The sequence below is a fragment of the Opisthocomus hoazin genome, chromosome 22 (assembly GCF_030867145.1).
Source record: "Opisthocomus hoazin isolate bOpiHoa1 chromosome 22, bOpiHoa1.hap1, whole genome shotgun sequence".
NCBI classification, from domain to species: Eukaryota; Metazoa; Chordata; class Aves; order Opisthocomiformes; family Opisthocomidae; genus Opisthocomus; species Opisthocomus hoazin.
In genome coordinates this window covers 9,498,392-9,525,776 of record NC_134435.1, presented here as the reverse complement: position 1 = coordinate 9,525,776, position 27,385 = coordinate 9,498,392, and the positions used below count along the sequence as shown (strand labels likewise).

The window sequence follows — 27,385 nt, the reverse complement described above, 5'->3', positions numbered from 1 at the left end:
CTGTTTGCTGTCTGCAGGTGCAAAACCTCCTACAGTAAATGAAGAGTAGCCTCAGCTGGGTACCTCAGGTAGATCCTCTCATCAGCAGCAGGGCATTTGAAGAGCTTTTCTGGCCAATTCTGTCCATCCTGGGCGATCTGAGAGCCCACAGTCACCACAGTAGACGCATTCACAGATTTTCCACTAAATTTTCACATTTGAAAGCAAAAATGATTGTTAGGCTGTGTCTTAGTTGATTAGATATTTTCTATTTAGGTTAATAAAAAAGGAAATTTTTTCCCCACTTTATAAACTTTTATTTTGAGAGGATAATCTTTAAAATAAAGCTTTGAGACTGACTGCCTTTAAGTGTCATTGTTATCTAGTGTGACTGTAACAGAATTGTTCAGAATGGTCATTGTATACCTTGAATTTAGCTGCATGTGTTGGACACACCAGTTGATGATTCCTGAAAGACGGTCAGAAATCTCACTTGGTGACCTGGTCTTTGTGCTGTAAGTGGCTTTGCCACAACATTAACCACTACATTATTGGCAATGTGGAGTGTCATGAAGAGGATGCCCCTATCAGCTTCATTTTAGCCATTTCAACCCTGAATCACTTGGTGTTGCATTGTACCCATGCTAATTGATGAAATTGCTAATGCAAGACAGAATACTGACTGAAGCGGAAAATATTAGCAAGTTGAGAAATATTACTCTTCAAAACTTATACATTTTACCCTTAGGAGGTGTAGGCTCAGATTCTTAATCAAAGTTAGGGACTACTGCATTCACAAACTGGCCAGGTTTGAACAAGGAAACTTTAACTTTGCTTGACTTGTTTGATATATGGGTGGAGGCACCTGGTATACCTTAGTGCTTCCCTTAATGTTTTTATGATTATGTGAAAAATATAAATACACAAGCTTTTTCTGCACCATATCATTCCATATAGAGAAATGCAGTGGGCTTGATTTATTATTTAGAAGGGAAATATTGAAAAAAAATATTAGGATTCTGCCACTCTACTTGAGGGGATCTTGTATGTTATTCTGAGTTACGTCTCCTTTCTCATTTATTTTCTATGAGGGAAGAATACCTAGGGTTGTTGGACATCTCTATGCATACACAAGGGAAAAAATGTGACTTTCAGAACATTGCACAACATGGATAGTAATAACAGTAAGTGAGCCTTGGTATACTGAAGGATTGCAAAACTTCAAGCTGGAAATAATTTTCTTTACTTTAGCCAAGCTGTCTTTTTCGTATCAGTTCCTTCATAAATGCAGTGACTCATAAATTCAGGCAATTTTTTACATAATGGCTTGTTATGTGTTTTTGGAGCTTGACCTCACTGAGCATATAGTATTAACCTCTTCACTACCCTATGGACTTACTGTATGTTTCCAGTATAAGTGAGCACACCAGGGCTGGATTAGTCCAATATGTGTACTCAGATGGAACTAGAGCATTTGTCCCTCTGAAGAGACAAAACATGGCTAGAAAGTTCAGATGCTTCACTTGAGAGAATTTGTAGATGAAGGCTCCGGTATGATCTCAACAAGATTTTAACTCTAGGGACTGAAACAAGTTGCTGAAACTGTGGCAGGTTCTCTGCAGGTGGCAAATATTAAGTCAGGATGTGGTATCTTCCTAAAAAGTATACGGCAGGTCAGGGAAACGTTAAGGGTTCGGAGAATTCCTCATCCAGGAATTGCTGGGTGAGGTTTCCTGATGGGTGCTATGCAGGATGTCAGGCTGTGTGATCAAAATGGTCCGTTCGGTAGTAAAATCTTGGGATCCATCAGGTTAGAAAACACAGCAGAGCTCAGATTTGTACTGCTCCAATTTAGGTAGCTAAAACAGTGTTAACTACATTATGCACCACTGAATTATGCTGATGTCTTTTTTTAATCTTCGCCAGAGCAGAGTATCTGTCTGCAGGCCCAGACCCCTGCTTCCTCCTTGGAGATTACTGAGAATTTCACAAGAATTGGGTGGGTGGGTAGGTGGAGCTGCCCTTCTCACAGCCAGTCATGTCAAACAGAAAGCAGAAAATCTTCTGTTTCTATTTGCCTAGGTTGTAAATCAGCCATTAGGGAGAGGTACTCAAAAGTTTAGAATATCTGGCTGCAGCAATTTTGATCTTTCGAAATTTATTTTTATGCTGAGGCTAAATGAAAACAAGATTTAAACAATTGTCTGGGAGGCAGATTTTTAATGGTTGATTTGGGCGAGAAGACACCAGAATTTCAGTTCTGCCATTAGGCTGTGGGTATTTCATGAAGTTGGAAGTTTGAGTTTGTAATTTTTTTTCTTTATTGAAACATTATTTCCTAACATATATGTACTAACACTGCTGCAGCCATGTTGCAGGAGACTTAAGATATAGCATTTGAAGTGTTCTAGACTTTAATAAAAAGGATGGCTGTTACATAATGCCCATGGAAATACTTCCTGAAAAGTCAAGTTTGGTTACTGCAGTTACCACAGTTCAAAAGGATTCCTGCTTGACAGTCAGTTATCGGAGATCTAGTGTCACATCTAATTGAAAAAGGAAAAAATGCTACAATGGAAGCAGGAGACACCTTGATTTCAAAAAGATAAGGTGTGGCTGTTTTTGCCCACGAGCAGCTGCCCTTTATGTTTTTCAAATAAATGAAAAATAAAACAGCGCTTCCCCCATAACTTCTAAACAATGTCAAGCTGTGATATGTTGTTACCCTCTGTTGTTACGAGGATGTCATGAATTCATGGGAAAATAGTACCTGGATGAAGATAGAGCGCCTTTTGTGAATTTCCCAGAGGAGATTTCAGAACTGTGCTCCCAAAATTACAAAAAGAAGAAAACATGGGGAAACCTGTCATTAAAATATGATACAGATTTGTGTGAAAAAAAATGTTCTGTTACAGCAAACAGATAAGGGAGAAAAGTTCAGATGGAAATTCTCTAGCCACTATGAGAGCGAACTTTTATTTGGAGTGTTAGACCAACCACTTTCTGAAGGTTTGAGGTTTCTCTCCAGACCTCAGAAAAGCTGGAGTACAGTTATGCAAGTAGAAAAAATTTAGCTACTCTGCTTGGCAAGAAGCTTCACAGCTACCAGTATAGGAGAACATTCAGTAGCACTCAAATATAGGCAATGAATATTCATAGATAATGAGCATTCATTACAGTTCAATTTTCTTTGCTGGCCACCATGTCACTAATACAATGGCATCATAGGGGAGAAGAATGAAATTAGGATTAGAGAAATATTTGAGACATACTGCACCACATGGTAGTGAAGTTTTGCCAGACATTGTTTTTCCAGCATTCCAAAATGTGCACACCAGCAAATGACAAAACATTGTATTATTGTAATATGATTAATAATTTCTGAACATATGACTTTAACTGAGCTTTTTATTAGGGGGATACCTTTATTGTTGTTGTGTTGGGAAAAGATGTTTCTTCACCCCAGTCTCCTGCTGATTTGGACAGAGTACAAAGGAAAAGGATTTTGTGAATTGTGGTTTATAAATGAAGGCTAAGAAATACTGATTTTTTGAGAACTTATCTGGATGTCATAAAAGGTCGTGATTATCAAAGAATGGTGTTTACAGCAGTTTGCAGGTATCTGGACACTTCCAAATGTTTTATGCTAGGCACCCCAGTATTTCGCAGAATAGAATCGTAGAATCCTGGAATATTTTGGGTTGGAAGGGACCTCTGAAGGTCATCTAATCCAACCACCCTTCAATGAACAGGGACATCTTCAACTAGATCAGGTTGCTCAGAGCCCCATCCAACATGATCTTGAATGTTTCCAGGGATGGGGCATCCACCAGCTCTGTGGGCAACCTGTGCCAGTGTTTCACCACCCTCACTGTAAAAAATTTCTTCCTTATGTCTAGTCTAGATCTACCCCCTTTTAGTTTAAAACCATTACCTCTTGTCCTGTCACAACAGGCTCTGCTAAAAAGTTTGTCCCCATCTTTCTTGTAAGCCCCATTTAAGTACTGAAAGGCCACAATTAGGTCTCATGGGAGCCTTCTCTTCTCCAGGCTGAACAGCCCCAACTCTCTCAGCCTTTCCTCACAGCAGAGGTGTTCCCACCCTCAGATCATTTTTGTGGCCTCCTCTGGACCTGCTCCAGCAGGTCCATGTCTGTCCTGTGCTGAGGGCTCCAGAGCTGGATGCTGGAGCTCCTGGAGCTGTACTCCAGGTGGGGTCTCACCAGAGCAGAGCAGAGGGGCAGAATCCCTGCCCTCGCCCTGATGGCCATGCTGCTGGGAATGCAGCCTGGGATGCAGTTGGCCTTCTGGGCTGTAAGCGCACATTGTCTCTGTTCCCATGGAACTTACACCCGAAGTAGAGAATCAGCTGAGTGCTAGTGGTCTCAGGATTAAAGTTTTGTTTAGATGAAAACTTTCCACCAATTTTCATTTAGAATATTCTCATTAGAAAATTTCAGTATTTTTTTGCATCTCAGGCTGCGCATCTTCTCATTCAACGGAGAGAAGACGGGTGTGAGCTTTCAAGTCTTACTGTCATTGGGGGTGCCTGCCAGGTGTTCCCCCAGCAAGATGAGTATTTGACAAAGCTCCTCCACATCTGAGGAAATGACTTAATAGCATAAACCAGAAAACTGATGCAGAAAATGGAACCCACCAGGGTGGGATGTTTGGAGAGGTTATTCTAATCTGGGTTGCCATCTGAAAATTATTAATGTTAGTAGTAAAGAATAAAAATAAACTACTAATAATTAATATTGGAATGGAGACAGGCTTTGTGTTTGGCCCAAATCCAGAATACGAGATTTTCAGGAGTGCGTGGCGTTGCAATAAGTGTGCTTTCATTAAAGCCAGTAGTACGACTTCATAAAGTGTTTTTTAAAATCTTAGCCCAAACTGTTTGCTGAGCATAACCAGAAAGCTTTGTGTGTCACAATTAGTCCTTTCTGCTTCCCACCTTCGTTCCATGAATTTATAGTTCTCTTTGTGAACAAAACAAATCTTTAGCATGACAATGACTGTAATATGAGCAGTGCTGGTTTATGACCTCATTGAGGGAAGCGAATAGGGGTAGGAAGTTTATTGAAAAAATCAAGAATGAAGTTTTTCATAAAACTTGTCTGAAATTTCAAAGTTTAAATTTATTTTACAAAAGTAATTAAAACATTTAGATCTGCAAGTTAAGGTACAAGGGCCGCTGTGAGATGCTTAGCAAGATACTGTTCTTCATGAAGTGGATGTTTAAGACTTTCTGACCTTCTGATCCATTTTGTGAGTCAAGTGGTCACCCAAAAGCGTAGGTACCCAAAAGCAATCTTTTTGGAAAATCTTGGATCTAAAGCCAGACTCTCAAAGCACCAAGGTGCCTAAAGATGCAGGTAGGTGTTTAGGGGGATTTTTTAAAACTCTGGCTACAGAATTTCTATGCCTTTCTGCCAGGTATTCTGAAAATTCCATTGGGTGCTTGACTGGAACCATTGGATAGTTAGATGCTTCCAAAAATCTAGTCCCAAATGCTGCAGGAACCTGTGTGCTTTTTCCTGTACTACTGTTGAATTGTCTATTAGAAATAGTATAAGGAGTATAAGGAAATGCAAAATTAATTGTGTTTGGTTAATACCATATAATTATGGTTTGGTAGCAACTCTCTCGTAGGTTCTGTGTCTATCCCATGAAAAAGCAAAGTGCATTTCCTGCAGAGGTCCCTTCTGGGTTGTGAAATGGCAGCAGAGGTGCTGGATCTCCCCTGCTGTTGGAGACTGAACAGACAGCTTGCATTGCTGTTCGCTGAAAAACCGGGCTTGCATATGGAATTCATAGGTTTGGTGTTATCTGATCCATGCTGAGAGGGAAGGCCAGGATGTAAATTGCAGGCCTGACCGCAACACTGCTCATCTTCCCAGCTGCAGCTTTAGTTTGTGAGTTGGGGTTTGAGGTTACAGTGGCTTGCCACAGTATGTTCAGGTGAGAACATGCTCAACTGGGCTTGTTGAGAAGATGAAGAAAGAGAAAAAAGTATTTCTGACCAGGTTTAGCTCTCTGACGCACTGAAAGATAAAGCAACTCTGATTATGGGCCCTTTGGGAAAAATTATCCCCTTGGGATTGTGATCTTGAAGGTGATGGCGGGTGCTGCCTCCTCATTCAGCCCTGAGTCTGAGCAGAGGTGCCTGCTGGAAAGCCCAGGGTCAGGTGGCTGTTCAATATCAGCTGCCAAATATTTTTTATGGGGTTGCTTCTGGCTGTATCCTACCGACAATATCGTCTTGCTGAGGCTCTTGGTTCTTTTGGTAACCAGCACGGGAACTCCTGGGTCTCCAAGCTTCCAAGGGTGTCTGCCTATTTCTGCTCATTGTATAGTGGAACGAGGATCCTAATTGAGGCAGGCTGACTCACCCAGCCAGAGCTGGACTCTGGCGTTTTACATGCTGCAATGCCTTCGGTAGGTGGTCTGAATATGGCCCTAAATAAATAAATAAAAACATAGTATGACTTTATCAGACACATTGAAAGAACAACTTCTCTAAGCATTTGTAGGCTTGAGTCCAAAGTATTCACTCCTCAGATTTTCAGCGTGCTGGTTTTATGTGGTGTCATTGCTGGACAGATATTATGATCTATAAATATATTTTTATGCTTATGTTTTTGCAAGCAAATCCCAAATGGCTGGGAGGGGGTGCTTGACCCTGCACTCAGAGCAACACAAAGAACAGAGGAGGAAACAGTGTGACAGACACTGCACAGGAGAGACAAGGGGGTCTCAGTCTGTGCAACGCAATCAGGGCTTCTGCTTGAAGTGCAATTCAGGTTGTCTCGCTGCCATAACAAACATGGGCCGAGTATTATATTGCATTCCTGAAACAAGCCATAATAATAAAAATAAAAATAATATCATTTGAATTATTTTGTTTATTTTTACCCACTCTTCCCATCTCAGGTAGTCATTAGTTTGTAGTGCATTTCTGGCAGGACAGCAATTTAGTTAAACCTTCTGATCACTGGGATGCTTTTCTTACGGAAGAGCCAGATTCCCTACCTTTTCCCTTGGCCCAGGGCCTGGAAACCCGAGGCCATCCATCGGCCCTTGGTCTCTCTGTTGGCAGCTCTGCGTAACCTGTCACGGGACAACCTGAGCACAGTTTTTGCACATGATGAATATGGATCTTTGCTGCATCTGGCAGGCTGCAACAATGAATGGAAGACTGTCATTAGTAGATAATAAAAGCAGAAAGTAACATTAATGGGAATAAGCTTTTCTTTTACTGGGACTGATTATTACTTTTTTGTTCTTGGCCGGTGACTAGATTGAGCCACAGATAACAGCTACCAATGCTGTGTGCAAGTATGTGTTTTGTTGTTGGCTGTTTTTTAATCTGGTATATTTAACCATGGTATCTTCAAAGTGCGATTGTGTCATACATTCTTATACACTAATAGATTTCAAAGATGAAGAGCCTTGCTGCTTTATGTTTAGTCATGCCTTCATCCATAAATTTATGGCAGTATTATGGTCTAACGAATTGAACAAGTCCCAGAACAAAAACAAAAATGCTTTTTTCATTGAATTTAGATATTGCGTACTTTGTTCTTCAGACGAATAATAAAACCAATATGTTTCTTTAATGGTAAACTTCAGGCTAACTTCATCTCACATTACTTATCAAGTACTCAAGGATGCGTGTGTGCACATGTACATATGTGTGTGTGTGGTAAACAGGCGCTTTCCGTTGTGGTGCTAGACCTAGGCTGAACATTCATATTCCGATAGCGATAGGCAAACCTCCGAGAACAGATGGAGCAGAGTTCAGCACAAAGGTTTAATCCTATCAGGATGATTCTTGTATGACCATCTGGATAATCCGGTGCACAAATTCAGTGCCTGTTAAAAATACAACATAGGCCAAGATTAGCGGCACAGATTTTCCACTAGACTTGTTCATATTTGACTTTATGATTCTCAGGCTCCAGAAAATTGCGTTAGAGTGCAGCCTGTGATTTGTGAGAGAAATCAGACCAGGAGTACGAACTCTTAGGGTACTTGAATTTCCCTGGAAGAAACTGGATTACAGGCACTGCCTCTCCCTTCCACAACGGCTTCGTGTTTCTACGCGGGTTGTTCTGTTTCTGAAAGACGATTACTGCGAGCTCTCTGTTGTGGGCAGACTTTCTCAATTCTGCTGAACAAAGAGACTTCAGCTAAAAATTAATATTAATTGGAGCTCTTGTTTTTGTCAGGATGAAATAAATTCTTTGTTTGCTATAGAATCAATTACAGGTGAACATCTGAGTGTTGTGCTATAAAATATAGCAGGGGTTTCAACTGATTTGGGATGGGAGTTGTTCGGCTTTTTTCTTTGTGATGGTGAAAGATTCTGTAAAAGTTTATTTGATATTAATATTTAGTTTGAGGGAGTGAGAATTTGGATTTAGATTGAACTCTACACTTCATCTAGGATAGTTTCTGTGTGTCATTGTCTAAACCTTGCCAGTGTGACCAGAACGTAGCAGTGTACATCTGAACATCAAGACTTACTGCTGTTGAGTTAGAGATGCTGATCTTTTTACACCTTGCAGGGATGGGATGCTTTGGCTCAAGAGCTTTTTTCAAGTCCTGCGTTCTGACTCTAGAGAGATTGGCTGTGAGAGGTTTACAGTTTTGCTAAGGTACTGATGGAAAATAAAAGAGAGAAAATGAGACCAGGCTGGTGGTGAAATAAAACATGAATTTAGAAATAGCACCCACCTGCCCCTAAGTTAGGTTGGGATTCAGCAAAACGGTAAACCACAGGGTTAACATTAAGCAAATGACTAGTTCCATCCTATAAAATGGTTTGCTGGTTCAGGGCTTTAGTTAGCAGCACTGAAGGACCAGTCAGTTAAATTAAGTAGGTTTTGGGGTATGCAAGCTATGCAGCGATGTTTATTTTGACAAACTTTTAGGGTTGATTTATATTACACAATTTGGGCTTCCTTTCACAAGGTTGCCTTCATCCTCACCAAGAAATTGCATCAGTGCAACTATGTTTAAACTTTAGTGTGCTTAAACAGATGCAGTCTCCTTTCTGGACACGCTTATTGTTTTTAAAATAGTCGTATTGACTTAGTTGGGCTCTAACTTCATCAGTGGTGGTTAAATCAGTAGGAACCCATTGAAATTGAAATGGGAGAGACATACAGGATTTTTTCACTGTTTTACTAACAAAGCTTTTAAAGTCCAGTTTCAGATAAAATGATGCAATGGCTGTGAGTATATCACACCTTAGTCCCCTGCATGCTGTTGCCTTTGGCTTCCCATCGTTTAGGAACACTGTTCTTGCACCTTTGCAAGTGACCCCATGGGACGGAGCAAGGAGTGAAGAAATTGAGGGGCAGTGATTTGGGGGCTCGTAAAAAAGCATTTACTTTGCTTGGGTTGAAAATGTGCCTGTGCCTCCTGAGGGAGGAGAGTGTGCTGCAGCGGTCACTGGTTTGGTGCTTGGATCTGAGCAAACTTGTCCCCAGCTGTGGAGCTGGAAGTGCTGCCAATGGTTGGTAGGCCCTATGCGATATTATTGGATGTGCTGTTTCTTCTTCTGATCCACTGTGTGTATGGCCCCTGTGCAGCCGAGCTGCCCAGGATAACAGAGGTACTGGAGCTGAGTAGCTGCATCGGTTTAGGCAGAGTGCTGTGTTTGGCTGAGGCCGCTCACAAGAGTTTCTTCAGGGCTGACTCAGAATGAAAATCTTACAACTTTGGGGCAAAAATAATGAATGCAAAAATTATAGCTTAGAATCTGCTTGGAATTTCCTTGAAATAAGAAATCAGAACAGTGCCTCAAAAAATTTCGCTATAAAATTGTGAGGCGTCTTAAAATGTGTGTGTGTATATATATATATATATAAAGAATTTATATAGAGAGAGTGCATATATATTTTTTCAAGAATAATTATATACATAATATTTATTTTTATATATATATTCATGTTATGGCTGAACCAACATATTTATTTTAACCAAATTTTTAAGTGGTTTTGCAACATTGCATTTTTATTGGGGAATTTATTCTTTGCCAAAAAAACATGCCAGAGCTCTCTTTTGGAGGTCAGGTTTTACCAACTTGCAGTGAGATGCTAAGGACTCTTACTGTTTTATTAATTTTTGGAAAGCAGGAGGTACCTCCTAAAGTAAAAAACAAAGAAGCAAAAAAAGCCCCAGAACTTCCTCTGTGATGTGAAAGGGTTCAAGAGAATGAATGAAAATGCATTTCTTGCAATCATATAGAAATAAGTTAACTATTATTTTTACAGAAATTTTTTCAATAAAATACATGGCAGTTATGGTTTTTTTTGTAACACATCTCTCATTATTCAGGATTGCCTCCTTTTTCCATGCAGTCATTTTTCAGGCAGTGATCAACAACTGAGAACTTTGGAAATCTTTAAGGAAAGAGAAACACAGAGGACTCCACAAAAGAGAACTTTGCTAGCTGAGGCATCAGAAAGGATAGAAGAGAAACACTGGCTGAAGTATTGATTGTAGGTGGAATATTATCCCAGCTAATTTACATTTTCAATTCTCATTAATGGGAACTAAGCATCAGAAATGTTAGGCTGAAAATCACAGCCAATACCTTTAATTTCACTGCTTGAGAACAGAAACAAAGGCAACCTGGCCTCCCTTCCCCCAACCTGGAAGGATTGCACAATGCATATATTTTTGGTTCGGTGATTTCACCCAGTGCAGACATCATGAAGAACCAGGAGGAGGTTGCCCTTTTTGGCAGAGTGTTGTAATCTTTAAAGTTTGCAAAGGATAAGTCCCAAATATGAAGATGCTGTAAAGGAGGGAGCTGGGAAGGGGGAGCAGGGCATCATGTCCTTGTGCCTGTGTTGCATAAAGCTGCGTGAGTTATCTCCTCGAGAGGGAAACCTCTGTTACCCTGTTTCCTGCACAGCAGCTGCTTATTGTCAGGAGAGAATAGGAGAGAGAGCAGGCTGTGATATGAAAAAGGAAAGCAGGAAGATCATCACTTTACAAAGATAAACAGCAAACGCATTGTTTAGCTTAAGAGTAAAGATTTAATGCTCCAGTACAATATGTAAAAACTCTGCCACATTCCCCTTTCCCTGGAGTGTCTATGACTAACCCTTTGGGCTGGTCCTGCGGACTTTTCCTATCCAGGCGGATCTGGTAAGCTTCAGTTGCTTTCAGTTGTTTGTGCGGGACACAGCTCTGGCAATGCCTCTACACACCAGACTGGAATGGTACCGTTGCATGGGAACACAAACTTTTTAGGGTTCACCCTTTCAGCATGCTGAAAGCAGGTGAGCAGACGATGAAAACTCCTGCTGCTCAGGAATGTTTATTGGTGTTTTTGAAAAAAAACCAATAAACCAGCCCAACTCAACACCCCCCACCCCCATCCCCAATATTTGGCTCATTCTTTCAAACTGGAAAATTTTGGAAAAAATAATAATTTTCTGTTCTGAAAAAAACCCCACTCCTCCAGATAAAATCAACCTGTTAAAGGGCTTAATGTAGAAAATCCACAGTAAACGATGAATGGAATAAGCCTTCCCCCTTTATAACGCCTATGTAAATCTATAATTGGAAAGAAATAATATTTTTACCCTCTTTTAAGGAGAAACGTACCTTGCCAAGCTGAAAATGTTGATCAAAAAGGCCTTGAGAATCCCAGCAAGTGCTGCACACTTTTGGCTCCAGAGTCCTGTGGGAAACGAATTAAGACTCAGACCGCTCCTGGGCACTGCTTTGCTCAGAGTCACAAACCCTATGTGAGTTCAATAGCTATGAGGTACCTGAGGGAACATCTACACCAGATGATAAAAAAAATGTTGTAGAAAACCGCAGGAACTCAAAGACATAGCAGCTCAGTTCCTAAATTCAGCATATTGGCATTTGTATGTCGGCTCTGCTGCTGCTAGTTCTTGTGTCAGGTTGGATGAGCTCTGCACTGCACAGGGTGGTCTACATGTAACCTAAGCGTTTCTTGAAATCGGAAACCCCAGTTCTGTATACATTACACAGAGCACTGCCCAAGTATCTTTAAAATCTAGTTCCTTATCCCTAGCACCTTCTTCAGCTGGGTTTTTAAGCGTGCACTTAAGTGGTTTGTTGAATCACAACTTCAATATGTCATGGTTTTGAGTGCTTAAAACTGATTTGTCTTGATATTCTGAAAATCAGTAGTTTGGTGAAAACATTTAACAGCTTGCAGGATCAGACCCATAAACTGTGGGTTGATCTGTGGCTTATTTGTGTACTTAGCCTGGAATTAGGTTTTACCCAAGAAATAAAGGAAAATTAAATTAAACTCTACATATTTTCAGTACTTCCTCTAAGATGAGACATAAATTCCGTTATCCTCTGAATTCCCAGTTTGAACTGACTTTATGCAACTCTCCTTGTGTCACAATACTCTTAAAGAGAAGAAAAATAAAAGCACGTACCCCATCATTTAATCTCCTGTTGTGATGCAGCAACTGTTGTCAGAGCCTCATCTATGGAATAATGGAAGATGAAACCACACTTCATGATAAAAACTGCAGGCGAGGTCATTCTTACAGTCACCAGCACAAACTGGATATTAATCATAGAGCAAATACATTTCAGAAGCTAAATAAGAGCAGTCCCAGAGCCCTGCTGATAGCTGTGCATCCCACTAATTCACCTCAGTGAACATTTACCTCTAAGCTCAATTAACCCTTATTCCAAGGCCGCCCATAAACTTTGTGGTAAATATGTTTTTTTCCTCCAGCCTCTGTTTTCTATCAGTGGAAGAGATCATTTCTGTTGGAGGACAAAATGCTATCTCTGTTTATAAACGCAGGTGCCTAATTAAGAATATGAAATGTCCAGTGTGTGTTTGTGAGGAACTTGAATTGGTAGCTCAGTGATTCTGTAAATTCAGATGTTCGATGCTCCTGAGGGCGTCTGCTACTTCTTCTGTCTTCAGGTGCTGTATGAGGCAGATGGAAATGCTCAGAGGGCAGATGGGTGGTGGTGTGGGGGAGAGGGATTTCCTAGCGCGATTGCCTGCACACGAAGTTAGCTGTTAAACGTGTACAAGAAGCTATAAGGAGACATTATTGCTGTTGTTTTGTTATTATTATTGTAGTTATTAGTATTATTACCACCATTATTATTCTCCCTTCCAAGCATTGTTCAGAGGCAAATTGGAAATGTGGTAATTAGGCCCTGACTGGTAGTGTAGTACTAGTGTCCTCAGCCAAAGTTCAACGCCCTGAAATGAAATTTAAACCAATTAATCTGTTAGATTTTTATCGCTTGTCCGTGTTTTCTCAGCAATTCCCTCAGCACGCGGCCTTTGATCAAGTCTCATACAAAAGCTAAAATGTGTGCCTGCTGCTAGCAAGATGGGGCTGACATTAACATGGCACTCATAAAACAATCAGAGCAGTGAAGCCCTCAAACAGACAGGGCATAGTAATATTTAATAAAAGCGCACACATAATCTTCAGAATTAGCATTTTGTGCCTTGCAGTACCTTTGGGAGAAGAGCTTTTATTTGTGGAGTGATCATTATTATAACAAAGAAGAGCTACCTAATAATTTCCACTTTAACTCTGCAATATGCCACGAGCATTTCTGAACCATTATGCTAAACTGTGGCGGGGTAATCATTTTATTGTCACAGTTTGAAGAAAGAAAAACCCCCTCTATACCAGTAGCTTGGAGAGTATGGGAACATAGGAACACGCTGTCACACACAACACACAACAAAAAAACTTCTCCTTTTTGCTACCTGTGCGCAGAAGTTGGTACCTACCATCCTTTGCATGAAAGGTGATGAGGTTTTAACGATGTATATTCTGAGAAAAGATGAAGATTTCAAAAGAACATTGTTTCCCTTGAAATTCATTAAGGTTTTTGCTCATAAATTCTTAAAATTTGTCGATAGAGACCTTAGCTTTGAAGTCAGTGGTGAAATTCCCATTGGCTTCAGTAAGTTTGGGATTGCAGTGCCTCCTTCTAACATCTCTATCTGCTAACTCAAACAGCAGGAGGAGCACGATAAAACACATCAGATGTTAACACTGATTAGCCTTGATATTATGCAAAGAAGGAGAGCAGCTCATTAAGACTCATAACCATTAGGCCATTTCAGCAGGTGGAGGATGTGGCCACATCACCTTCAGCAAGGAGCGGCAAGGTCCGTGCCTGCAGTTGGAGGAGTAATATTTAGTTTTTCCTCAGTCCAACGACTGTTCTGAAAACATGCAGTGAATGTAATACACTCACGCCAAACAGTCTTAGAATCTTATCTGAAAGTTAGGCCACCAAACTGTTTTTGTTCTGGTTGTAGTTGGCTGCCAGCTGTTCATTTAAAAAAAAAAAAAAAGTTGTTTATATGTGTAAAAATGTAATTATTCTTTTTTTATTATAATTCTTCTCTGAACTTTAAGTCCATACGTGTTATCAATCATGTACACTTCATTGCCTTTATTAGGACTGGTCTGAAGTCCTTCACTGCATTTTTTTTATCAGTGAAGTTTCAGACTTCAACTAAAATCTCTTTTTCTACAGAAAAACATAAGTTTTATATAACGTTTTAATATTTGTTTTAAAAGCATCATGTTAGAAATGAGGCGTTGGTGTTACAGGAGGGCATGTGAAGTGATAATATTTTGAAACAAATTAGTTTGTTTTTCTTGGAAATATTGGAAAGTATTATAGTTAATTCCAGATAGAGATTCTGGAACTTTGCATTCTGCAGAAAAATGTTCTGTACTTTGGTTTCTCTTGTGAGCAAAACAAAATGTAGAAAAATCGAGGTCTCCAATGAAAAAATTTTTCTGCCTAGCTCTGTTTTCCTAGGGTTGCACAGAAGTAAACACCTTCCAGACAGCACTTTGGAAGTTGCCAAATGATTAAAAGAAGAAATATGAAGAGCCGAGGGCCTGAGCTGGCCAGAGATTTGTACCAGGGGCATAAACAGAGCTGAGGTCATCGCCTTGCCCCCCTCCCAGCCTTACCTGTGGTGATGCTGGCAAATGGGACCCAATTCTTCCATCCTCCTGCCTGGTGCTCCCAGGAGAGGGCCTGGGAACGGCAAAATGTTAGTAGGACCAGTGCCCCAAGCAACACTGGCTGTTGCAAATATGTCATTGTATAAACACGTTCTGTGCCTTCAAACCCCGGTGGTAGCCTGGATGCCACCCTCGGCATGTCTCCTCAGGCTTCCTCGGGGTGCAGCTTCCCTTGTGGGGCAGCGCCTGCGTGCAGCCCTGCCAGTCTTTACAGACACTTGCATTTTGAGATAAGAGAAGCCGTGTGGGGAAAGTTGGGATGTCCCACTGGTTTTTGTGACCAGTCCTGAGGGAAAACAATGCCCTGAAATCTTTTGGGAATCCACAGCGCTCTCACTGCTTTTCAGGTAGTGCCTGCAAAGGGCACCAGCCTGCCCTGCTTATTAAACCACCGAGTCCTGACTTTTCCTCCTCCTCAGAGACGTCCTGGACTATTGCCAGCCATTTTGGTGAGGCACTGATTCAGCACAGTTGCTACATATTTAAATAAAATTACACGTGTGAGTGGTCACATTGACTTTGCTGGCGAGGGTGTCCCAGTGAACCCACAGCCCCAGTGCGGCACAAGGACCTGAGTGCCTGCTCAAGTCCCCTTGGCTGCCATGGGACTTGTCGTGCATTTTATATTAAGCACATACAAGTATAAAGTATCAGAATAAAATACGTGAGGCAGCACAGACAGTGCAGCACCTTGCACTTCGGAGTGCAATGCAGGTACTGCAAAGGACATCACAGGATAAATAGCAAGACCTTTAGTGGGGACCTGTAACTGCAGAACAGTATCTTGCATTCATTTTAAAAATGAATTGAATCTATAATTTTGTAGCCTGCATATGTTTTCTGTTAATGGCTTATGGGCCCAAACAGTTTTTATTCACTGGTATTCAGGAAAAAAATGTTGCTTGTAGTCTTTAAGAAATGTAGCTCATTCTCTGACACATGGGAAACTGATTATCTTTGGGTTTTATTGTGGGGTGTGTGTGTCCACAATCAACTGGAAATACTCGAAAGGTCGTAATTTGGAAGTGATGTTAATTTTTATTTATGAAAAGGTTCGATTCTGTGGAAGGGCTAGATGGCAATTTGAAAAGCTGCTTTCACTGTAAATCCACTGCTGTGAGCTCGGCTGAAAGGAAAGCATTTGGTTTTGGACTTTGCAATGGTTTTTATGCACAGTTTTATACAAGTAACTTGAATCCAAATTAAACATATTGAAGTTACTTCTGTGTGCGCGCTACATTTTCATGATGGTAATGTTAGGATGTTTCTTTTGTTAGCTCATGTAAAAGTTAATGGCTGTGCTCTGCCAAGTTTGAAGTAGGATAATGATTTTTTTCTGCCTGTGTGTTTGTGTTTTTCACTGGAGCTGGCATCCCTATCCGCTTAAGTAGTGGAAAAGTTTGTGCCTGACACTTACAACCTTTTGTAGGTAGGGACGGGGTCTGTTTGCTCTCCATGCATGTATTCCATCACTGGTGGTGTCAGTCTGTAGCAGTGCCCACAGAAACACTCGCTGCTAAGGGTGACTCAACAGCTCCCTTTCCAGCTCCCTCCTGCTTCCCAGCTCCACGCCCACCCGCTCTGCCCAGGGGCTGGGAGGAAGGAGCTGCTCACCAGCCTCTCGACTCTTGCAATTAGCTCCAGCCAACCAGAACTTCACTAAACAATCATAAAGACGCACAGGGTCTTTTTAGCGCTTTGTGTCTGGAACATTTTAGAGTAGGCTTCTGTGAAAGAATTAATTTACGGTCTTTACAATTAGAAGGATGTAGGGCAGGGGCTGTGCCACTACACAGCCACATTAAGTAATTCATGGGTGCAAGGGTGTTGTCCTGGATGGTGCTAATAGGTGGGTGCCTTTCACGCCCCTGTCTTCCTAGTAAATCCTTACCTGATGAAGGGCCTGAGTGCTCACCCTTAAGTATGTCATCAGATGCTCAAAGTTACAAACCAAATTAACAGCTCAGCCAGCCTTTCAATCAAGTAGCAATTCACAGCCGAATGCCAGCAACCCTAAAAAAAGGAGGTATATATGTAGATATATGTACATGCAGCTAACGAAGTCCTGCTGATTGACAACTGATTGACATTGCAGGATCAGTGTGGGCAATGGCAGCCCTTCAGGTGTTTTCAGTGGAGCCAGCCTCTTCCCTCTGCTGAGGACTGGGTTCATACCTAAAGGAAAGAATCTTTCTTTTCAACATTGAGGTTGACTAATGGAGTTTTGCTGCTCCTGAAGGAATCTGTTTTTCATGGCTAATGAAATTGTTGAGCTATCCACTTTACTTCAGATGTTGTCTAATGGTATCGTGTTGTGTTTTCACTTTGTGCTGTATTAACAAGGAAAAGTTGGTGGCATTTGGGATGGAGTGGCTTCTTTCTGTCATCCTGTATGACCACCCTGAGACTCCACAGCTGAGAGTTGCCCAGGACTGTTTGTCTTACTGAGGTTATTTTTGCAGTAATGTTATTCCTGTTGCTTCAGCGCAGTTAAATAGTGATGTGCTCCGGTACTGCAGAGGAGGCAAATCAGTATGTGGATGTTTATATTGCCTTATCCCACCAAGATATAAAGTTGAGCATGCTTAGGTAGTCTTAAACCAGAAGATTTTATGCCAAGATTTGAGCTTACTACTTTGAGCAGTGCTTGGGTTTTCAACACCATCGCAGGAGGCACTTAGTACATCTGAAGCCAAGAAAGTGGCTAGTGAAAGTGGGGACAGACTTTATGAATATGTCAGAATGCATCACACATGCTTCTTAATTGTCCAGTAGGTGCAACGTAACTGGAACGACTAGATGGCAGGGTTGTAGGTTTTAGGTTTTTTTTGTAGTAGCCAAAGCATAAACAGGGCAGGGTGGTTTAATACTAGAACATCCTGGACCTGATTGCAGAATAGTTAAAGAAATGCTGAGGATTACACCCTTTTTTATTTAGCCAATATTTTCCATAATATTTGTAGGAGTTTCCTTGATGAATTTAAATATAGGAAGCTCACTGGAGATTATTTTATTAACTCAGGTATTGCATGTTTCATACAGAAGAAAACTATGGATTTGTCCTGGTTTCCAACTGGTCTCTGCCCATCATGCTGTGATTTTTTTTGTTAATGTAGGCTTAAAAAAGTTATTTTTTTCAATGCAGATAACAAAACCAAACAGAAATTAATTGAGAAAAAAATGCTTCCAAAGATGTAGCTTAAGGTCATGCACACGTACTAGAAAGAGCGTGATTGCTGAAATCTTTGTGTTAGTAAAGGGGGAAAATGAAAGCTCCTTTTATTTTATTTTTCTCAAGTCTTCTATCATTAAAATCTGGTTCTAACAGCAGAATACTTCTCTTTTTCATGTGTGTTGAAAAGCAGCTACACCATGTATCAAAGCCATCAGTCCAAGTGAAGGATGGACTACAGGAGGTGCCACTGTCATCATCATAGGAGACAATTTCTTTGATGGGTTACAGGTCATATTCGGCACCATGCTGGTTTGGAGTGAGGTAGGTGTTGTCTGAACGGTAATGTCTAATAGCTTTGTCTAGCTTATAGCCAGCCTGTCCTTTTTCTGTGCCACATGCTAAATCAGCAACAAATGTTGAGATGTGAATCCTTTCCCCATTCAGTTTTATGAAATAATTAGTGAAATTTACCTGTGGCAGAAATCCATTATAGCTGGGGGATTTGCATCTCCTCTCACTGGCCCGGAATTGAGCTCAGTGCCTTTTATTCCCAGAAAAGGGAAGGATAAATGCCTGTGTGAATAATTCCGCATTTGACACTACAGTCGCTAAGGGCCCACAGGAAACAAACGTTTAGATGATCCTGCTTTCCAGGGAAACTGGCTGCTCGTAGCTGCAGCTCAATGAGGTGGAGACTGCAGAAATTCAGTGCCTCTGAATAGCATATCCTTAAAGTGTAGGCACTTGGTGTAAGCACCATCTGCATAATAGCAAACAAATACACAGTATTGTATTCACAGTGGAAAATACAGACTCGTCATACCTAGTGGGGACCTCTGTAGTGTCACAGTAACCCTTTTTTTGTTTCTCATCCATTTTTTGCTGTTGCTGTTCCTCCCAGTTTCTTAAATCCTCTCTTCTCCTGGCGTATAAGTAAACATGGAGTCTGATGTTCCCCAAAAGCCCGTGGAAAGTTAAAACCCAGGCAGCATCACTCAAACGGCTGCTTCCAGTGCACAGGGCCATAGAAGTCAGGGCAGAGTTCCCACTGGCTTCCCTGGCATGGGAAGGCAGCTCCAAGGAAAGGCTTACATTTTGCATTTGTGACTTTTCAAAAGCATTTTGGAGGCTTTATAAGAAATTGTTATTTTCCTGATTTTAATACTGAAATAAATACACTAACAGACAAACCTGCATCTCTGAAATAGCTGTACAGTGCTTACCCAGTGATCTTCTGATGTTTGCCTTATATCCTATAAATATTAAATCAACTTTGTAGCTGAATTCATATCCAGCACATTCCCCCTACTGATTCCATAGCACATTTGGCAGCATTTTTTCCATATGAAGAGTGTCCTCTAATGTCCTTCATGGGCTTCACTACTCTCTGTCTCTCTCTCTCATCCTTCCACTTGAGGACAAGTGTGGATGAAAGGGCATTCCAGAAAAGGAAATATATTAAATGAGCCCTATTCTGAAGCCCTTATGTGATCATGAAAGTGCCCCCTGGGTCCAGTGTAAGCATTTTGTGTGTTAGGAATGAAGCCATTATGGCTACAGACACTTAACAGGGAAAGGTGAAGAGGCTGGGAGGAAAGTGCTCTGATTTTGGTACTGCAGAGTTGGATCTTTCATTATAAAACTTGATTCTATTTATTAGTGGAAGCCATTAATTGGCAATTTCTAATCTCAGGAGAGTGAGTGCTGGTCAGAGCATTGTTGCTGATGGTTGCAAGGCCTTGTCATGAAATTAATAATGTTAGAGGGAGCCCAGACCAAAGCCAGTCTGTTTGTTGTGGATGCTATAACGGGCTGCAAGCTAGCTTTGAGTGAAAACTGTTTCACTGTCTCTCCCTTACAGTTTTGCTTCGCAGTTTCATAACCTATGAGAGCAAGAGAAAATCCTATAGGGGAACAAAAATGATTTCTAAAAGCAGCAAACAGACATGATAAACAAGTGCTGAAATGCATGAGCTGTCTGAGTGATCCCTCAGTAATAGTGATCTATTCAAATTATAAATATTAGCCACATATGAAGTATAAAATAAATTTTTTCATTTGGCTTCCCATTCCTAAAAATGTCTAGTGCATTTTCAGTACCCAGGAAGAATATTTTTGTTTTACTTTAATAGAGTGTAGATAAACTGTCAATCTTCAAACTTGGAGCAGGTTTGTCCTGAATTGCCAGTCAGGCCCAGTTTTGAGCAAATCTGGCCAGGTTATTTTGCCATTGAATTCAAGAATTTTCAAGTTCGTCCTGTTGTTTCATGAATCCAAAGAAAGCATGATTTTAACCATGCCGTAGAAAATCCAAAGCAAAGCTAGATAGGCCGAAACTAAACAAAAAGAGTGAGTCTTGCAGAGCATTTTCACATGGATTTTTCTAACTTCACTTTCATTTGTGATTGCAGGTGGTTTGGGGGATGAAGTCTAATATTTAATAAAAATAAAAATACAAATCATCATTTTGCCATAGACTTTGCATGGGACCTTGAGCAAATCGCATAATCTCCTTAAAGTTCAATTCCCTTTCTCTAACATAGTAATAAGATTAGTCACCTACTTTGGAGAGGTGCTGTGAAGATAATTATCGTAAAGGTCCTAAGTTACTCAGATTTTATTATAGCAAAATTCACGTAAGTACCTGAGATGCATGGCTATTTAAAATATAAAACTAACCACAGTTCAGAAGCAAAGTTAAAAGCCAAAAAAAGAAAATTGTTCATTTTAAGGGTGAATTTGTTGCTGTCAAGCAGCATATGTTATAAATAATTTGAAATGTAAATAATATATTTTTAATTTATTTTAGATGTATTCAAGTTTTGTAATTGAAATATTTATATGCTTGAAATGGAGTTGACTCTGTTAAAAAAGGAGGTTTAAAATGGTTTCTGAAACACATATTTATTATTTAAACATATATTTTAGCTGTAAACACTCTAACATAATTACGACCTTTCTCAGCCAGAGAGAACTAAATAAAAACTTAATTTGTCACATTAATTTTGTGCAGAAATGCAGATACCCTAATCCAGTAGGTTCAATTAATCCTTAACTCCCATATTATTTTATAAAAATGACTTAAAAACCCCTTGATATTTTTAGAATACAGCAAAATAAGCCATCTAATGCCTTTTTTTCCAAGCGACTTTCATAAGTGACAAACAAATGGCATTGGTATATCATGTGCACATGCTGAATCTGGACAGACAACTCCCAGCAAATAGTTTGCCAGATAGACTCTGCCTTACTGTTTGTCCACTCCACAAACAGACGGAGTTGTTATTTGCAGGTTTTTACCCAGCGTTCTGGATCTGTGTGTTGTTGGAAATTTTCAAAATCTGAGTTGCTGATAAAAATCCTGTTATTTCTCTCACTTGTTAGGAGCTTGAAAGTCCAAGAGTTGAGTTTCAGGGTAAATACATGATTGTGAAGACAAAATTAGTTTCTTATAAATATTCCACAATATTTGCTTAAAATGAACTATTTCTTCAAACGTTTTCCTGCCAAGAACATTCCTCCAGCTGTACAGAGTCAGCTGGAAACAACTTCTTTTTCTTTTATATTAAGAAAAGATGAAGCACTGAGACATCAGTTATTTTACCTTTGTACAGCACAAAAACAGAGGATGATTTTTTAGTTTGGCTTTTTTTTTTTTTAATGCTGCTGAATCAAATTCTGTGACACAGTTTTTTATTTTGATTATTATGTTTATTATTGATTTTGGAAGTCTCTGGTTCTGAGTGCTTATTTTGGAGGTCTGACTCATTTATAAAAAATGAGTAGGCACCCTCTTTTTGAAAACCAAGGCTTATTAAGCAACATCTGGATGCCCAGAATTGAGGCATGCAAAGTCACTGGTCATTTTTAAAAATATGGGAATGTTAAGGGTCCTGTTCTCACTGAAAGCTGCTATTACCTTCAGTTGGTGGGATTTTTCTTCGTTCCTGTCCTAATGGTCCTCTTCACACAGCGTCCAAGTTAAATTCATGACAGATTGTCACCATTTCCCTAACCACAAACCAGAACTCAAGCATGCAAAAATAAACTAGTGACTCAGATTAATGACATCTCCTTATAAAATGTCACTTTTAAAAAAAGAAAGTAACCTGGCACTGTGAATAGTGTGGAATGATGCTGTATCACACAAGTATGTCTAGAATATGTTAGCAAACCACACAAAGAGGCTTGTTGTACACAATCAAACCAAATGTGTTTTGGATTTTGAAGGACATGCACCTCCCTCCATTCTGAAGGTATCTAACTCAGGTTTTAGTGAAATCTACAGCATGTCTCAACTGACATGTTAGAGTTTATATCAAACAGCTAGTGCAGTTGCCAAGTATCAGACCAATTCACTTGAAAATTCCTTGGGAGAAAGGGTCCAGTTACTAGTTTTTTGTCCACCTCCAGATCTCGGTAAGCCAAAGGCTGGAGTGGAAGTGGAAGCTGGATCTGGGATTTTGGCTGATGGGTTCATCTCCAAATCACAGATTAATGCCTTGCCTCAAGATTTATGTTTAAAAAATGTTTTCAGAAATGTATGTAACTCATATTTACAAATTCTTAGTTCTTGGCATAGAATCACAGAATCACAGAATGTTAAGGGTTGGAAGGGACCTCTGTGGGTCATCTAGTCCAACCCCCCTGCTAAAGCAGGGTCACCCAGAGCAGGCTGCACAGGACCTTGTCCAGGCGGGTCTTGAATGTCTCCACAGAAGGAGACTCCACAACCCCTCTGGGCAACCTGTTCCAGTGCTCTGTCACCCTCAGAGTGAAGAAGTTCTTCCTCATGTTCAGACGGAACTTCCTCTGCTTCAGTTTGTGCCCATTGCCCCTTGTCCTGTTGGTGGGCACCACTGAAAAGAGTCTGGCTCCAACTGTAGCATGTCACTGCTACAGTTGTTGTGGTGTCTGTTAATGCACCAAGTGTTCCCACCTGAGGTTAGAACATAGAAATGGCCATGTGGGGTCAGACATGGAGGTTCATCTAGCTCAGTATCTTGTGTTTGGTGCTGGGCAATGACAGACATCTATAAAAACAACAGGGTGAGCCTGTAGTGATGCTTCCCCAGAACTCTTTACCAGCCTCCAACAGTTTGGTTCTCAGAGACTTCTGCAAGTCTTTACTTTTAATATCCCTTGATGCTAGTAGCTCACTTTTTCCAGATATTTCATGTGCAAATATGAGAGAGACTGTGCCTTAAAGAAGGTATGGGCTATGTCAGTGTGAGAGAAGAAAACATACTAGGAAAAGGTGGAGTGGATTCCCAAGGTCAGGCCACAGGTTGACAGTGCGGACAGGAAAACATACCATAATCCTGGAGTTCTTGAAGTAAGGAGCAGATTTGCTCTTGCCGTGCCGTGCGTGGGCCTGGAGTACCCAGACCCGTGCAGCACCCATTGGGTCACTCGGGTTGAAAATGGAGTTAGGGCAATTTGGAGATCTGGTCCTGGTCCATAACACGGATCCTGGCAGTGCTAGGGAATCAGAGTGTAAGACCAAAGTTCAGAGAGAAGGCTTTGAAGTGCAGTGACATTGTTTGTCAAGACAATTTCTTGATATGACAGCAATATAGGGGACTACTGATACGTAACTGAGCTAGCCAGTTCCTTTCTGTGTGCATGAGAACTGAAGGCTGACCCAGAACAAAGGTCCTTCTAGGTCAGCCCTATATCCCTCACCAGTGGTCAGTGGCAGATGCTAAGGAGAAAAAGCAAAAGGAAAAAGCACATGTATTCTCCTGGTATACCTCCCAAGCTTTAGTTCTAGAGAAGAGAGGAGTAAAATATATCCTGAGTATCCTAAACCATAGAACTTCAGACATAATGTTCACCCTTTGGGAATGTGTGGGCGACATTATTGTATATTTGTGGTTTTAAACACAGTTACACTTATTTACTTCAGAGCACAAAGGAAACCCAAACTGTTTGTGGAGAACAAACCAGGAAACTTGCTTAACTCTCCCCAGCTCTCTGTAACAATGGACCATAAATAGGTCAGACATTTCTTGGGAACCAAGGAAGATGAGTATTGGAAAATGCCACAAATTATGTTTAAAGAACATTAAAGTGGTGACAGACCAGTAAATGCTGGGAAATTCGAAGATGCAACCAGAAGCTGCCTGTATAGCTCATGCCAGAATGGGGGTGAGGGGTGCAAGGCATATGCTGATGTAGTAAGACTAGCATGTTAACCTTTACTATTAAAACCCTTGGCTGTTTTTGAAAATATTTTGCCCCCAAAAATGTCAGGAAGCTTATCTCATCTTCCCACTTGAGGATGGGATTTATCTGAGCTATGTCTGGCTTCCTACAGTTAAGCATCTATTCTAAACTTGTCATCTCGGTTCACTGGAGAAAGGTAGATGCTTCCAAAGAGCAGCTCATCCCAACGTGAAAGGTGTCTAAAGCGCTGGAAGTAAATTGCTATTTGGCAGTGCTTTCTGCCTCTGCTGACTACTGAGGGTGTGTAGAGAACTGACCTAGAGTTTCAGGCTTTGGTCAGCCCAACTGCAAAAAAGCTCAGTTTAAGTAAAAGCAATCCTTGGAAGCTTTGGAGGTTTTGTTTGTTTGTTTGTTTTAACCCAGTTCGTAGAGCAATTTAGAAAGAAGGCAAGTTTCTGTTAAAAATAAAGAAGTTTCTGAATCACATGATTTCAAAGCAGAGCCTGAAAACGTTATTTGGAGCTCACAAACAAGAAGACATAAACCCCTACATGATGATTTCTAAAACGGCATATGATTTATATGGATCTGAATAAGTTTTGGAGTGTTTGATGCTGGTAGTTTTGGTTTTAATCTTCAACTTGATTTAATACTAATTTTCTTATTTTAAATATGGAGAACTTCCTACTGTGTATGCCATTTCCCTCAGTCACACAGAAAGCTCTCAGACATACATTACTCTTCTGTGCATTTTTAGTCCTGTGCCCTAAACAAAGAACCGGTTAAAAGTCTGATTTTTTTGGTAGGACCTTACTACAATTTTGAAGTAAATGTTCCTAGTAAAAATAAGAATAAAATGAGGTTTCTATTTAAAAAAACCAACCAAATTGTATTGAAATATATTCCCTAATCCAGGACATGATTCAACCAGTGGCATAGAGCAGTTGACTGTATAGGGTGCCCATGGCTTTGCTCACTGTCAAGGCTGGTTATAGTCTTGTTTGCCTCTCTAGAAGTGTGTTAATGTGCCACAGTCAGTTAGAGAAGTATTACCCATGTGCCAAAGCTGTATCTTCATTGCTGGACACAATCATGTCGCCTTTTCTACATCCCTCTTTTTACTATTCTTGCCTGAGGAGCATAATGACTGAGAAGAGGACATTTCAGTGATAGGGAGGACAATGCTGGAGTTTCTGAGTGCAGCGGAGATTGGTGCTATAAATTAGTGAAATCCTAGATGGGTCTAATATTAATTTCAGAGACTACGTTTTAAATCTAGTCCAGAATCCTGAAAGAGTGCAATTAGTCCAGAGCCTGGAAAGTGTAGCGGTGACCCACCCCAACCTTTTGCATTAAGAGGATCCCAATCCCCAGCTCCATTAGCAAGAAAGTTGTGTTTGTCTACTTATTACTGTGCAAATCCACATCGGCAGGAGCCCTCTCAGATGTGTGTCAGTCACTGCAGTGAAGGCAGACTGGAAGTGGTGGTTAGACGATTATATTTGATATATCTCTTTTGAGTGCTCTGACCACTTGCAAGGAAAAATCCAGCATCCTGCAGAAGCCACACTTTGCATTTCTGCAGTAATCAGTTATACTGTCACAAAACGAATAGAAAATTAAAACAGCAGCACGTGGTGCTTTTGCAGTCTACGGATGTCAGCTGGGGACCAGTGCATTTAAAAGCCTGCCTGGGCTTGGGCTGTGCAGTGAACTGTAGCCTGGGCCTGTGCTGTGCTGTGTTCACACGTGTAACTGCGTATCATTTATCAATTTCAGGTTTGTTGGACATTGTCATGACGCCAGTGTTCACCTGAGCAAATGTAGGCTTCCTGCTGCTGTAAGCTAAAGTTACTGCGTTAAACCAGGACTAATGCTTGGACTAGGAAGCAAGTGCCTGCCATGTGTGAAAACAAAAATACTGTTGTTGCATCTGAGAAGGAGAATGCTTGTAAATATTGTAGTCACTGGCTTTTGTGTGGGTTACATCAAGATTGTATTCAAACACTGACAGGTTAATTACATACTTCAAAGCTAGTTTGCTGTTATCTCAAGGAACGTGTTATTAAAGAAGTGTTCAGCATCTAACAGTGCTTTGTTTTTCCTTTCTTCTCTCTTCTCAATGTTTTCTCTAGCTGATTACTCCACATGCCATCCGCGTACAGACGCCTCCCCGACATATCCCAGGGGTTGTAGAAGTCACATTGTCCTACAAGTCTAAGCAGTTTTGCAAGGGAACGCCTGGAAGGTTCATTTACACAGGTAAGGATACTTTAGTACTAGATATACTGTGGAGAAACACGGAGGCAATATATCATGCTTGCTAGGGCTTCTGCTTTTGTCACTAGATCTGTACTGTATTTTATTGTTTTGGCTGAGCACATCATTGAAGGTACCAATTTAAGGTTGGATATCAGAAGTGGATGACCGTAGAGATGAATCTGAAAGCATATCAGTGTGGGATTTTTGTTTGCTTGTTTGCCCTCACAATGGGACATCTCTTTACCCAGGAGGGGGGGAGGGAGGAGAGAAGCAGATACTTCAGTACTTAAACAAACAGAGGAAGAGTGCAAGCATAAAGACCCAGACACACTAATGCAATCACAAGTCTGCCTTCCAAGAAACATCTTGCTGAACACGTCCACCTCATGTTGTCCGGCAAGTGTTCAAAGCAGCAGCCTGTTTCCCTGCCCATCTCGCCGTTGCATACTTGCCTCTGACTTCCAGGGAGGCTAAGTAGCTTTCACCTCAGCTGATGCTGCAGACATAGTGACTTGCAGTGTGTTTTGGGGTGGCCTGAGGAATCATTAACAAAAAAAACATACTAGGACATTGCAGGTGCTGTCAAAGTTAAAGCACTCTCAGTAGTGATAAGAATGGCCTGGGAAATAAATCAAGTAGCAGCCTAATTTCATCAAAAGAATGTGTGTCATGGATTAGTGCAAGGTGTGCATGCTGCATGAATTAATGGCTTGGCCCAGGTTTTGATGTTCTTGTCCTTTTATGTGCTAGTT

The 27,385-nt window shown here is 40.7% G+C and overlaps 1 protein-coding gene across 4 annotated transcripts in view; it reads left to right on the top strand.

Annotated features, from left to right (window-relative positions):
* Positions 1-27,385, top strand: part of EBF1 (EBF transcription factor 1) — a 287,346-nt gene that overhangs the window by 192,728 nt on the left and 67,233 nt on the right. For 2 of the 4 annotated variants that reach the window (XM_075441522.1, XM_075441519.1), the window contains 2 exons: positions 18,391-18,524; positions 26,507-26,633. In XM_075441522.1, the coding sequence (XP_075297637.1) occupies positions 18,391-18,524; positions 26,507-26,633 (261 nt within the window). The remainder of the gene's footprint in view (positions 1-18,390; positions 18,525-26,506; positions 26,634-27,385) is intronic. The other 2 variants (XM_075441521.1, XM_075441520.1) reach the window with 1 other exon arrangement.